General features: G+C 41.7%; 1 protein-coding gene across 4 annotated transcripts in view; it reads right to left on the bottom strand.

Annotated features, from left to right (window-relative positions):
* LOC126248143 (5-aminolevulinate synthase, erythroid-specific, mitochondrial) overlaps window positions 1-13,809 on the bottom strand; it is a 101,738-nt gene that overhangs the window by 7,832 nt on the left and 80,097 nt on the right. For all 4 annotated transcript variants that reach the window (XM_049948845.1, XM_049948844.1, XM_049948843.1 and 1 more), the window contains exons 8-9: window positions 9,969-10,313; window positions 24-292 (exon numbers count right to left, since the gene is read on the bottom strand). In XM_049948845.1, the coding sequence (XP_049804802.1) occupies window positions 24-292; window positions 9,969-10,313 (614 nt within the window). The remainder of the gene's footprint in view (window positions 1-23; window positions 293-9,968; window positions 10,314-13,809) is intronic.

A 13,809-nucleotide genomic window follows, 5' to 3' on the forward strand; every position in this document is an offset into this window, starting at 1 on the left:
GCAGTAACAAAAAATGTACCTACCTTTATGGGGATAATGTGAGATGGTGTGGGTTCTACTGGAAAACCAGCAGCTATTAACTTCTCACGTAAATACTGAACATTCTGTTGGTGCTTAGCACGCAATGCTCGACCTTCAGGTGAACGAAGAATCTGCACTGCAGCATAACTTCCAGATAATACAGTAGGTGGCAAAGATGTTGTGAAGATGAAACCTGCTGCATAGCTCCTTATCATATCCACAAGATTTGCTGAACCAGCAATGTAGCCTCCAACATTTCCAAATGCTTTCCCTAAGAACAGAAATTGAAGACTAAGGTATCCTTTCTTAGATCCTAAAACACATCACAGTTATGAACATATCATATCTCTCAATTTTCACTTGCAGACACTATACAATGTGTGCTCCATGTATATATCTATTCAACTTAAGCAAAATTTTGAAGTCAGTCACAATACAATAACCATTTATGCATTAATTTTCAAGAGCTGTGGAGGAAAACACACACACACACACACACACACACACACACACACACACACACTGCAGTTTGAAAGGGGTGAGGGGTTGTATCTGGTGGGGTGGCTGAGGGAAGAAAGGAAGTGGGTACAGAAGAGACAGGGAGTGGGAGGGAGGGTTAGGGAATGATGGCTAGGAGGAAGAGCCAGCAAGTGCATGGGATAGGAATCCAACACATGCACCAGTTCCAGTGAGGGTGAGCAGTGCAAAATGAGAATAATGTGCAGGAGTCGTAACGTCTCAAGGCGTCATCGCAAGTACTGCAACAGCAGCAGGCAACATTCAGCTGTAGGTGACAAGTGGTAATAGGTGGGTTAATGACAGGACATGCACTCTCAGGATATCTTGCAGCCAAACAATATGACTACGCTTTTGTTTAGCACTAGCCACGAAGTAACACCACAAGAACCCTACTCAAAGATATGCAAATAGCATTTCCTGTAATTTTTTAAATGTGTTTTATGATGCCATAAGTTAAATACATTTGAAGAAGTATGGTCAACTGTCTGAGTACGTATACATTAACAACTGTAATGAGAGAGAGAGATTTTAAATGCGAAAATAATCACGTAAACATGTTAATGGTTTGTTTGTGTAAGGTTGGCAGGGCGAGTTTATTGTTTGCATCAGGTTGGCAGGGCTGCTGAGAACAGCTGATGAAAACCATTTCTTTGAAGTTTGCTTTGGCATGATAAACTCTCAGTCTGTAACTTACAAGACATGATCTAAGATGTAGTTCTAGAACTGGAGAGAATGTGGTGTGTTCATACTTACGTGGTTATGCAAGAATAGTGTAGTACAACATATAACAGTGTTGACCATTGTGTCAATATTGTGAAGTTTAGATGCTGCTGGAAGACAATGTTATAAATATGACAACATACGGAAGCTGTGTAGCATATGTTCTGTTCATCACTTCAACGAGATGGTATTAAGAGAGAGGTGTCACTTTGTGTGGCTTGGCCAATGTTGCTGTTAGTTAAAAAACAACTGATGGTCATGAAGAATTGGGAAAACCACACCTCAAGAAAATAGTCACACAGCTAAAGAGAGAGAATTATGTTACACAGCCTGGCCAACATAAGCACACTATTTTTCGGTTCTACCTCAGATGGACTTTCTAAAAGGTTGATAAAACAGGTTTGGAATAATATAGATAATTGAGTCTTCTCTCTTGAAATAGTAGTGAAGACAAGTGCACGGTAGTCACCATGATAACATTGAACTAATACAGACTTATTTCAGTATTTCATGAGTATTTGATGGAGCAAATATTATACTGTGTTAAGCAAGCATTACTGAAGAAAGCTCCAAGAATTCTGTCAAAACAGTTGAATCATTCTCAGTCTGGAAAATAGCCAGAGGTGCAAGTTGCTTTGATTTGATGTGGACTGGATACTAAAGAGAATTAATTGGAGACAATTGTTGATTTTATGAAGACATGAACTACACTCACTTTCCAAATATGTAAAAATCATGTTGTTACTAATGGAATTTTCAAGATTAGTTTATGCTGATGTAAATGTTGCTGATGCAAGTAACACAGTTTACACTCACTTTACCAAATGTTAGACTTGCTGCTAAATGTAGATGCATTGTTTTAAGTTGGGTTGTTTTGGGGAAGGAGACCAGACTGCATGGTCATCGGTCTCATCGGATTAGGTAAGGACGGGGAAGGAAGTCGGCCGTGCCCTTTGAAAGGAACCATCCCGGCATTTACCTGGAGTGATTTAGGGAAATCACGGAAAACCTAAATCAGGATGGCCGGACGCGGGATTGAACCGTCGTCCTCCCGAATGCGAGTCCAGTGTCTAACCACTGCGCCACCTCGCTCGGTCCATTGTTTTAAGTCCACAGACCATTAACTGTTCATATGATCTGGATAATGATATTGTCTAGTGTTGATTGTTAAAAGTACCTGTGTTATGGTCAGGTCTGTTACAAAATTTGGAGTAAACATCCTTTGGAAGTGAAAGTGCTATTGGCTTTCTGAGTATGGTTATATGCATTTGGATGGTGTTCGTGGAATTAATGGAGAGATTTAGTAATTTAGGGTAGGTACTAGTACATAATTCATGAATATCTTGATTGTTGTTTAAGATCAATGAAAGCTGTACACTGCTGGTGACTCATTTTCTCATTAGTACCTGTAATCATTCAATGTACTACAGTCCTGGAAATTGAAATAAGAACACCGTGAATTCATTGTCCCAGGAAGGGGAAACTTTATTGACACATTCCTGGGGTCAGATACATCACATGATCACACTGACAGAACCACAGGCACATAGACACAGGCAACAGAGCATGCACAATGTCGGCACTAGTACAGTGTATATCCACCTTTCGCAGCAATGCAGGCTGCTATTCTCCCATGGAGACGATCGTAGAGATGCTGGATGTAGTCCTGTGGAATGGCTTGCCATGCCATTTCCACCTGGCGCCTCAGTTGGACCAGCGTTCGTGCTGGACGTGCAGACCGCGTGAGACGACGCTTCATCCAGTCCCAAACATGCTCAATGGGGGACAGATCCGGAGATCTTGCTGGCAAGGGTAGTTGACTTACACCTTCTAGAGCACGTTGGGTGGCACGGGATACATGCGGACGTGCATTGTCCTGTTGGAACAGCAAGTTCCCTTGCCAGTCTAGGAATGGTAGAACGATGGGTTCGATGACGGTTTGGATGTACCGTGCACTATTCAGTGTCCCCTTGACGATCACCAGTGGTGTACGGCCAGTGTAGGAGATCGCTCCCCACACCATGATGCCGGGTGTTGGCCCTGTGTGCCTCGGTCGTATGCAGTCCTGATTGTGGCGCTCACCTGCACGGCGCCAAACACGCATACGACCATCATTGGCACCAAGGCAGAAGCGACTCTCATCGCTGAAGACGACACGTCTCCATTCGTCCCTCCATTCACGCCTGTCGCGACACCACTGGAGGCGGGCTGCACGATGTTGGGGCGTGAGCGGAAGACGGCCTAACGGTGTGCGGGACCGTAGCCCAGCTTCATGGAGACGGTTGCGAATGGTCTTCGCCGATACCCCAGGAGCAACAGTGTCCCTAATTTGCTGGGAAGTGGCGGTGCGGTCCCCTACGGCACTGCGTAGGATCCTACGGTCTTGGCGTGCATCCGTGCGTCGCTGCGGTCCGGTCCCAGGTCGACGGGCACGTGCACCTTCCGCCGACCACTGGTGACAACATCGATGTACTGTGGAGACCTCACGCCCCACGTGTTGAGCAATTCGGCGGTACGTCCACCCGGCCTCCCGCATGCCCACTATACGCCCTCGCTCAAAGTCCGTCAACTGCACATACGGTTCACGTCCACGCTGTCGCGGCATGCTACCAGTGTTAAAGACTGCGATGGAGCTCCGTATGCCACGGCAAACTGGCTGACACTGACGGCGGCGGTGCACAAATGCTGCGCAGCTAGCGCCATTCGACGGCCAACACCGCGGTTCCTGGTGTGTCCGCTGTGCCGTGCGTGTGATCATTGCTTGTACAGCCCTCTCGCAGTGTCCGGAGCAAGTATGGTGGGTCTGACACACCGGTGTCAATGTGTTCTTTTTTCCATTTCCAGGAGTGTATAATTACAGTGTGTGGCATTTGTAGTGACTTACTTCCCCCCTTATTTATCTACAGTCTTAAGGTATATACAGTTAACTTTCCACAGTCATATAAAGTTACACATAATAAAGTAGCTCTCACATTAACATATTTCTAAATGCAATTCTAAATTAAAGCTTAATGTAAGTTTGAATAAGGCCCACAGTGGATTGGGGAGTGGATACAGGTCAGAAGAAGGGGAGACTGCAATGAAGAGGGTAGTTGTGCAGGATGAGTGAAGTTAGGGTCCTGGAGCAGTGTCTAAGTGGATGTGGTACAGGTGGCTAGTGGAGATTGAGGCCATGTGGATTACGGGAACAAAGGAGTGTTGCAAGGGTAACTCCCATCTATATAGTTCAGAGAGGCTGATGTTGGAGGAAAGATCCAGATGGCATGGACTGTGCAGTAGCCATTGAAATTAAGCATGTTGTAATGAGCAGCATTTCTTGTCACTGGTCAATTATCTCCCACCTTCGCTACAGTTTTGTGGTGGTCATTCACTCAGGTGGACAGCTGACTGACAGCCATGACCACATATAATGTTATGCAAAAATTGTAGCAGAGATGGTAAACAACATGGCTGCTTTCACAGGAGGCCCTGCCTCTGACAGGATAGGATAAGCCTGCGACTGGAGTAGGATGTGATGGATTGGTGTGTAGGTCAGGTACTCCATACGGGTCTTTCACTGGGCTATAACCCTTGGTGCAATGGGTTGGGAGTGGACATGCTGGATACGACATACAGATGAACCAGGATACTGCATAGTTTGAATTGGTAGCGGAGTGAGGGATGGGAAAGGTGAAAGGATGTTCCGCATTTCTGGGTCCAACGATAAATTGTTGAAGCCCTGGTGAAGTATACAGGATGAGGCACTAACAATTGCCACCAAGAGTAGCTCCAGAAGTATGATAGGAGCTGAAAAGTGTGTGGGACAAAAGTTGCATGGAACAACGGGGGCCATAAGATGACATTGGTTTTTTGTTGCTTGGTCGGGTAGCTTCAGAGATATGAAGGTCAACTGTGTTTTTTTTTTTTTTTTTTAAATGGGATGCTATACTTTGGTAATTATTTTCTGATAGCGGCTATTGAGACAAATCCAGTGATGTGTAACAGTAAGGTCTTTGAAGGTCAATGAAGATCAAAAAGGTGGAATGAACATCCATTTACAGAAGGTGTTCGAAGTGATGACCATCGGTATCAATGCAGTGCTGCAATCTTCTATCATGGATTGAATGGTATTCCTTATCACTCTGGCACTTATTGAAGCACATACTCTGACAGTTCTTTCTCGCATATCTTCAGGTGTAGTTGGAAAGTCTTTATAAACAATGTCTTTTACGAATACCCACAAGAAAAAATCCAGAGGCGTCAAGTCTGGTGAACGAGCTGGCCACGATACATCTCCTCCGCATCCAGTCCAACGATTTGGGAATTGTTTCTGCAACTCATTTCTAGCCATCAGCAAAAATTGTCAGACACCCATTGTGTTGATACCACATTCTGTTCCTTGTTCCTTTCAATAATAGACCTAATGTTTCTTGCAGGAATGTGGTGTACTTCCTACCATTAAGATTGGCTTCAATGAAATAGGGGCCTATAATTCTGTTCTCCAGAATCCCACACCATACATTCACCGACACGGTTTTTGGTGTGCAGCTTGCCCAATAATGCATGTAATGCAAATTAACGTTTCCATGGTTCATGAATGTAGCCTCGACAGTAAATAAAATCAAATTAATAAATGTGTCATCACTCCATCGGCAGAATTAAACGCGACACATACAATCCGTACCAGGTAATTCTGATATGGTAAGGATGATATTTATGGCAATGCAGAACACGAACAGCAGTACTCTGGCTCATGCCAGATTCCCTTGCGATTTGACGTGAACTAACACAAGGATCTCGAACCACAGTGGTAAGAGTCCCAACTTCTGTTTCCTTATTAGTAACTTTCCTTTGCTGGATATATTTCCGATGCGTTAAAGATCCAGTTGTTCTCAATTTATCATACACATATTAAAATGTATGACGTGTAGTGTGAGTACATTGAGGATATCTTTGAGCATATAAGGCTCTAGCTCTCACTGAATTTCATTGGTATTCTCCGTAAATGAGAAGCATATAAACTTGTTCTTCGAAAGAATACATCATTCACACTCACTCGATTCGACAATACTAGTCTTACTGTTCCTATTAGTTTTGTATTGCAGAACCGTCGAATGATGTTTACATGTCAATGGTACGTTAGAGGGATATGCCGTATTTGGCAAATATTTACTATTTGCACGATATACCAGAGATAATTGTCAGAGCATGTGTTTTGGTAAGTGCTGAAGTGATAAGGAATACCACTCAATCCATGATGATAAGATTCAGCATTGCATTGATACCAATGGTCATCACTTCGAACACCTTCTGTAAACGGATGTTCATGCCACGTTTTTGACCTTGAAAGACCTTACTGGTACATATCATTGGATTCGTCTCGACAGCCGATATCAGAAAATAAATATCAAACTATCGCATCCCACTTAAAAAAAAAAAAAAAAAAAAAAAAAAAAAAAAAAAAAAAAAAAACCACAAAGTTGACCTCCATATCTCTGACGCAACCCCACCTGGTAACAAAAAGCCAACGTCATATTAAGGCCCCCGTTGTCGAATGCAGCTTTTGTCCCACAAACTTTTCAGCTACTATCATACATTCAGAGTTATTCTAGGTGGCAATTGTTAGTGACTCACCCTGTATAGTTCAGTTTTTCCAGTCTGGGATGATACTGGGTGATGAGGAGGGTGCTCCTTTGCAGCTGATTATTGGGGAGATGGTCGGAGGATAAGGGTGAGTTAAGAGTATGAAACGGACAAAGTTCTGGGGACAGTGCCTGTCTCTAAAGGCCTTAAGTAAGGCAGCATACTGGGCAAAGGAATTCTCATCACTACAGATGCGCCATCCTTAGGTGGTCATACTACATTGGAGTAATTTTTGGGCATGGAAGGGAAGACGACTATCAAAATGTAGGTACTGTTGATGGTTAGTGGCTTTATATAGACAACAAGTATGGATGGGGCCATCAGAGACAAGGAAGCCAATGTCCAGGAAGATTGGATGATGACCTGAGAAAGAACAGGTGAAGCAAACGAGAGGTGGTGTTGAGGCTGTAGCAGAATGAGGATGAGGTATCTCAGCCCTGGGTCCAGTTCGTGATAATATCACCAATGAATCTGAACCAGGCACGGGTATTAAGGTTTTTAGTAGCTACAAATGTTTCTCTTGATAGGTCATAAAAAAATTGCATACGAGGGTGCCACACAGGTCCTACTGGTGTGGACATGTTTGTACCTCTTCCCCAAGAAGTAGTTATGTACATAGATGATGTTTGTTACGTGTTTAGGGATTGAGGAGGTGGGTTTGGAGTTGGAAGGACATTGGGAGAGGTAGGGTTTGATAGTGGCAAGGCAACTGACATAGAGCACGCTGATGTATTGGGTGGTGGCATCAATAGTTACGAGCAGGGATTGAAGTGGTAATGGGATGGAGATAGTCGAGAACTGGTGGAGAAAGCTATTTGCATCTTTAATATGGGGGCTAGAGTGTGGACAATTGGTTGCAGGTTTGGATCAACAAGAGTGAAAATTCTTTCAGTGGGAGCACAGTAATCAGCTACAAAGAGGCAGCCAGGACAGAGGGTTTATGAATTTTGGGAATCACATAGAAGGTGGGTGTGTGACTTAGAGTTGGGGTGAGGAGGGAGCTAGATACTGGGGAGATATTTGGGGAGAAATCTCAGGATTTGTGTAGGGACTGGAGGTTATGCTGGACTTCTGGGATGGGATCACTATGATGTACGACAGGGCTTGGGGGTACAGGTGTTAGACAGTTGGGAAATGCCTTCTGTCACACACGTCATCACTGTGGTTCATCACAACAGTCGTGGAGCCTTTGTCTGCAGGGAAAATGATCAAGTTAGCATCTGTCTTTAGGTTGGGGATGGCTGGACTTTGCTCTGTTCAAAAGTTTTTTGTTCCTGAAAAGGGACATAGGAAGAAGGGTGAAGCCAAGTTGGTGTTACGGAATTCCTGGAAGGTAATCAGGAGGCAATATGTGGGAGGGGATGGGGAAAGGGGGCGGGGGGTGGATGTTACATGAACCGAGAGATACATAGTTTAATATTGGGCTTAAGTTTGCTTTTTTTGGAGGGACTGATAACAAAAGAAGTGTCTCCACCATAGGGATCAGGTGAAGAAGAGTAGGCCCTTGTGACTCAAACAAGACTGAACTTGGGTGTGGGGCTAAAGATGAGGTTTTTGAAGAGAACTGAAATTCCTAGTGTTTCATGGATAGGTTGACAACAGTATTTAGGGTTTGTTTAGAGTCTAGGCTTTCTGGCACGTTGGGAGGGAGCTTTGCAGGATCGGTCAAATGGAAAAAGTCAGCAAGGCATGAGGCGGGTGCTGAAGTTGGGTGCTAAGAGGGATTGATAAGGGGGTTCACAGGGTGGGGGGTGGGGGGGGGGTCAGACGGGGGCAGGGGATAGGTGTTGATGGATAGTGGTGCCCAGAGTTGGGAACAAGATGCCAATCAATTTGAGAACTTTTGGAGGTGGTGCCTGGAGTGATCTTCCAAATGTTAAATGGTAAGGGTTTCACTTTGGGAGGTATGATGTAGGCAGTTTGAGTTGTACAGTACCTGTTTCTCTATTACCAGGTTAGTGAGAGATGTAGATTGGTGGGATCTGAATAGTTGAAAGTTGTGGTGAAAGGAGAGGATGGCATCCAGAAAGGGGAATTTTTATTGTTAAGCCACTGGGGTAGATTCCATGGCTTAGGCAGCATTTAAGCAACAAGATAGGAGACTGTGTTTTAGCTAGGGACAGGTATAAAGCTGGGTGATATTTGATGAGAGAAAAACATGCAAAGTAAACACATCAAACAGATGTGGGAAATGGAGAAGTGAATATATTAGATGGCTGTAAACGAAACTATGGACCTCTGTTCAGGGGGTTTGGCAAATAAGAATGCAGGAGGAAATTGTGCTGTGGACTGGTTCTGCACATTTGTGATCACTGTAAAGGGGGGAAAGAACTGTCTGACATGAAATGATGATAGGAACAATGTGCAGAGAAGAGGGTGATCAATCAGTAGATAAAATGTTCTGATTCTCACAAGTGGTTGGACAAATAGTGCATCTGCAGTGAATGATCATTGACTGCTGTCGGGGTGCGTACATTTGTATGTGTGGTCTTTGTTCTTTTGTACATAATCAGCATAAATATATGCATCTTGACAGAAATGACTGACCATTCAGTGCAGATGCACTCTCCTTCCACTCTCTTGCAGGAATCAGCATGAGGCTGTGAAAAATGAAGGTAATGGAAAGGGGATGCTACATCTATAGTGTGCGACAAGTTGGGAATTTGAGTTGGGCAGTGATCTGATGGCCGACGCAATTAAGGTAACTGCTTGCATGAAGCAGGAAATCTGGGTTCGATTCCTGGTCCAGCACAAATTTCTACTTGTCACTACTGAATTTGTTTCCGTGCCTAATAATGGTTAATGTTGGGATTTCAATTTTGTAATGGAAAGATTCTGATCACGTCTTATATTACCTGAATGGCACTGTAGGAATGCTACCAAAGTCCATGCCAAAATTTTAATCCTGTGTATAATATTCACGTAAGGAACAAGAGACCATCTGTGTAATGAACAGAAAAACAAAACACACACACACATTCTCTCTCTCTCTCTCTCTCTCTCTCTCTCTCTCTCTCAATTTAGTTTTGATAAGGTAAACACCAGTTAAATTTAGTGAGACACAAAACAAACATAACATAACATACCCAATGTTCCTGAAATAATATCCATGTTATCCAGCTGCCCATCTCGCTCTCCAATGCCAGCACCATTATGTCCATACAGACCTACAGCATGGACTTCATCTACAAATGTAATTGCTCCATATTTGTGTGCTACATTACAGATCTCTTCTAATGGGCAAACTGCTCCAGTCATTGAATGAACAGTCTCAAATGCAACAATTTTTGGGACAGAAACAGGTAACGTTGATAAAAGTTCCTCCAAATGCTTTACATCATTGTGACGAAAAATATGTTTGGGCACATGGCTGTTACGAATTCCATGAATCATTGAAGCATGATTTCCTGCATCCGAAAATATGTGACAACCTGAAAACAAAGAAAAACTTAAGTCATACGTGATATACAGTTAGAAAACCAGAAGCAGATGGAAGAAAATCCTTGAATATTTTCGAATATAGAAATATTTTCAGAATGCTCCAGTATATCAACAGACATGAGGTGCCGGAAACAAGTAATAATATTGTAATGAAGCTGTTGTTTATGTACCCCCCCCCCCTCCCTTGCTGTTCACATTTAACATGGCAGGGGCACATACATATCTACCAGTTGTATCATACCCTTTAAAACCATTTTTCCTTCTTGACTAACTTACTTTGTGGTGTGTGTGTGTGTGTGTGTGTGTGTGTGTGTGTGTGTGTGAAATAGTTGCTTTTATGATGCACAATTCAGTTGTGTGTTTCATGGCTATGGAAATGAACAAAATTCATTCAGAATCTGGGAACCTGCAGAACAGGACATAAGTCGTTAACTTTTGGTTTTTAGGACAGGTCTAAAGGAATCTAGTCAAACACGTGACTTGTTCCCCACTTAAAATGCAGAACAACATTTTCTAAACGTGAACTAAATTTGTAGAAAACTTCATGATAAAACTGTTAAAGCAATGAAATAAGAGTACATCACAATTATGGGGGCAGTCTAGTCAGCCAGCCAGCTTGATCGTAAGGTAAGAAAATTTTCTATGCAGGTAGGTAGCAGTTTTAAAAAGTCTGATTGGAATATCAAGGATCATTTAACAAAATCAAAATAAAATAGATGCTCTCTTATACTTACGAACATGTGGACTGATATCATGAAGTTTATATGGACTACATATTTATAAAACTAAAGCACAACCTAATGTATCAGTTGCTTCTTTACATTTTGTTTTATTAATACATAAAATTTTGCTGTATGGCAACTTGAAATGATAGCCTTGGTTGTAAATATCAGCAGCACAGTAGGGGAAGGTGGGCTAAAGTGGTCAGGGCAGCAAAAGAAGCCATTGAATGTTTTTTACCCTGGGTAATGCTACTGCCTGCCAAGAAGTGGTCAAACTAGTTCTGATATATACCATCATTGTTATCAATGAGTTTGATATAGGAAGCTTGGTGCATTATTTTTTAGGGTGTAAAGTAAGTCATCATTTGTATTATTCTTATTACCTTACTGATACTTACAGCAAGTGTGGGCAAACAGTGGCTCGTTAATGGTTGTTGTGTAGGTGAACAAGACAGTCAGAATTTTTATGTAACATTTTTGAAATGAGAAGTTAACTAATGGATGCAATCATTTTAAAAGGTGCAGACCTCTGCTAACTTCAGCTTTCACAAAGGAACCCCCCCCCACACACACACACCTGAATGAAACTATTGCCCACCTCTGACATAGAGCAATACTCTTTTACAAAGCCAATATTACAACAAAACATCTTTTGGCTTACAAATGTAGTTCTTCTTTTCTTTTGATATTACAGTCTCATCCATTAATCAATAATGCTGACATGGTGTCCATTCACGAAAAATGGCCATACTACTCAACAGGAAAAGTGGCCACTCTTCCCAGCAGTTCATTTTTAATCCATTTACCCAGTAAAAGTGAGTTACTTCCATATATTACAGATTGAGTTCTCGACACTTATTTACACAGCTATCACCCCTCATTCTACCCCTTTGTGATAATTTTGAATTAATTAATTATATTTAAAACATTCTCGGTTCTGTTGTATCTGGCCTAGCATAAAAATCCATTCAAAATGGTATGCTGAAACAGCTAGGTACTGTTTTAGATACAAGGGTATCAAGATGCCTTGAAAATATGTCCACAAATCAGAGCAAACAACATTCGATCCTGCTGGGATGAAAAATGTCATTGAGGTGGTGAATAATGATAGGATGCCTTTTTCTTCAGTGGTAAAGTAATTTGATGTTCCACACAACACAGTAAAGAGGAGAGTTCTAGGAAAAAAAGAAAAAGAGAGAGAGAGAGAGAGAGAGAGAGAGAGAGAGAGTGCCAGTAGATGATAAAAATATTATGTTAAGTACTTAACTGAGTACAAGAACTAAAAATCCTTAATTATATTTCTGAAATGGAGAAACAATTTTAAGGATTTACAGTGGATGACCTACAGAGATTAGTATTAATAACCTATACAGGGTGATTCTTATTAACATTTAAAAAAACCCCAGCCGTGACGTAGATGATGCTGAGACAATTAATTTAATACAAGACATATGGGGGGAGCAAATTTTGGCAAATACCACAAAAGTGGATGACAAATGATGTACAAGCGATGTCACATAAAAAAGCACAGGGTAGCTTCAAGTGCATTCATGAAGGGATGATTAAGAGATGCACTATATGCACTACAGGAAAATGTGCAAATTTCGAACACCATTTGTAAATGTGATCTGATGTAAATGTAGAAGTTACACAATTCTTGTGCTCACTGTGATTTTGTGTTTCTTTCCGTCTCTTCCTCCTCTTTTTGTTTCCAGACATTATGTAGTAATGAAGATGCAAGATCATTTGCTGGTAATGATGCAATTCTGAAGCTCATACTCATTTACTTGTGACAATGTGGTAGGTTTTGTTGTGCTGTACTTTGCAAAAACCAGAGGAGACCGTGAGACTGGTAAATAAATTAATGAATTGGTACCTCAATGTTAACCCGTAATTGTCCCTCACAATGAAAAAAATTCTGCCTGCTAGATACATGACTCAAACCCCTGAGTCCCACATGCTAAAGTTGAGCACATAGGTACAGAGCCACACCAACATTAATAACTGACTTGGGTTGGAATGATTAGGTGCAACAGACTGATAGGCTAAACCACTGGGTATGAGGTGAGGTACATCATCTGGTGACATCGCATGTTCAATATTTGTCATCCACTTTTCACGGATTTCCCAACATTTGCAGTAATATGGGTCATATTAGATCATCTACGTCCCTTCAGAGATTTTTAAACGTCAATATGAATCTTCCTGTACAGGCACTGGCCACATTACTCCCTTAGGTAGGGAACAATGAACACACTGTAAGCTTTGAGAAAAACGCATATTGTTCCTATACATTATGTTTTTCTACTTAATAATATGTGGTGTGACACCTTACAATACATGGACTCAAAATGAGTAAGCCCGAAGCTTTTATCAATAACAATGGTTCGGTGAAAATCCAATTTCCCTCAGAGTGGCCATTTTACGCCACCTTCCCCCTGTGACTTAGGCATTAAAAATTGGCTTTACATATAACACATGTTAAACACATTAGATTTTCTGTATTGTGAAGCATGCACACAGGTTTTAAAATAAGTAGAACAACAAGTGATTTGTCCTCGCCATTAATAGTTAATTCCCTTTAATCACATTGCACCCATAATTATGCCTCTGAACACAGTTTCCATACATAAGTATATCATAATAAAAATGCATATAATGTATTATTATATTACTTAACTGATTTACTATTTCCCTGTAATTTTGCTTGCAAAATACTCCATGTCGCTAAATTCAATACTTCATCAACCTACACCTGTTGTTT

The sequence above is a fragment of the Schistocerca nitens genome, chromosome 3, assembly GCF_023898315.1.
Source record: "Schistocerca nitens isolate TAMUIC-IGC-003100 chromosome 3, iqSchNite1.1, whole genome shotgun sequence".
Classification (NCBI taxonomy): Eukaryota; Metazoa; Arthropoda; class Insecta; order Orthoptera; family Acrididae; genus Schistocerca; species Schistocerca nitens.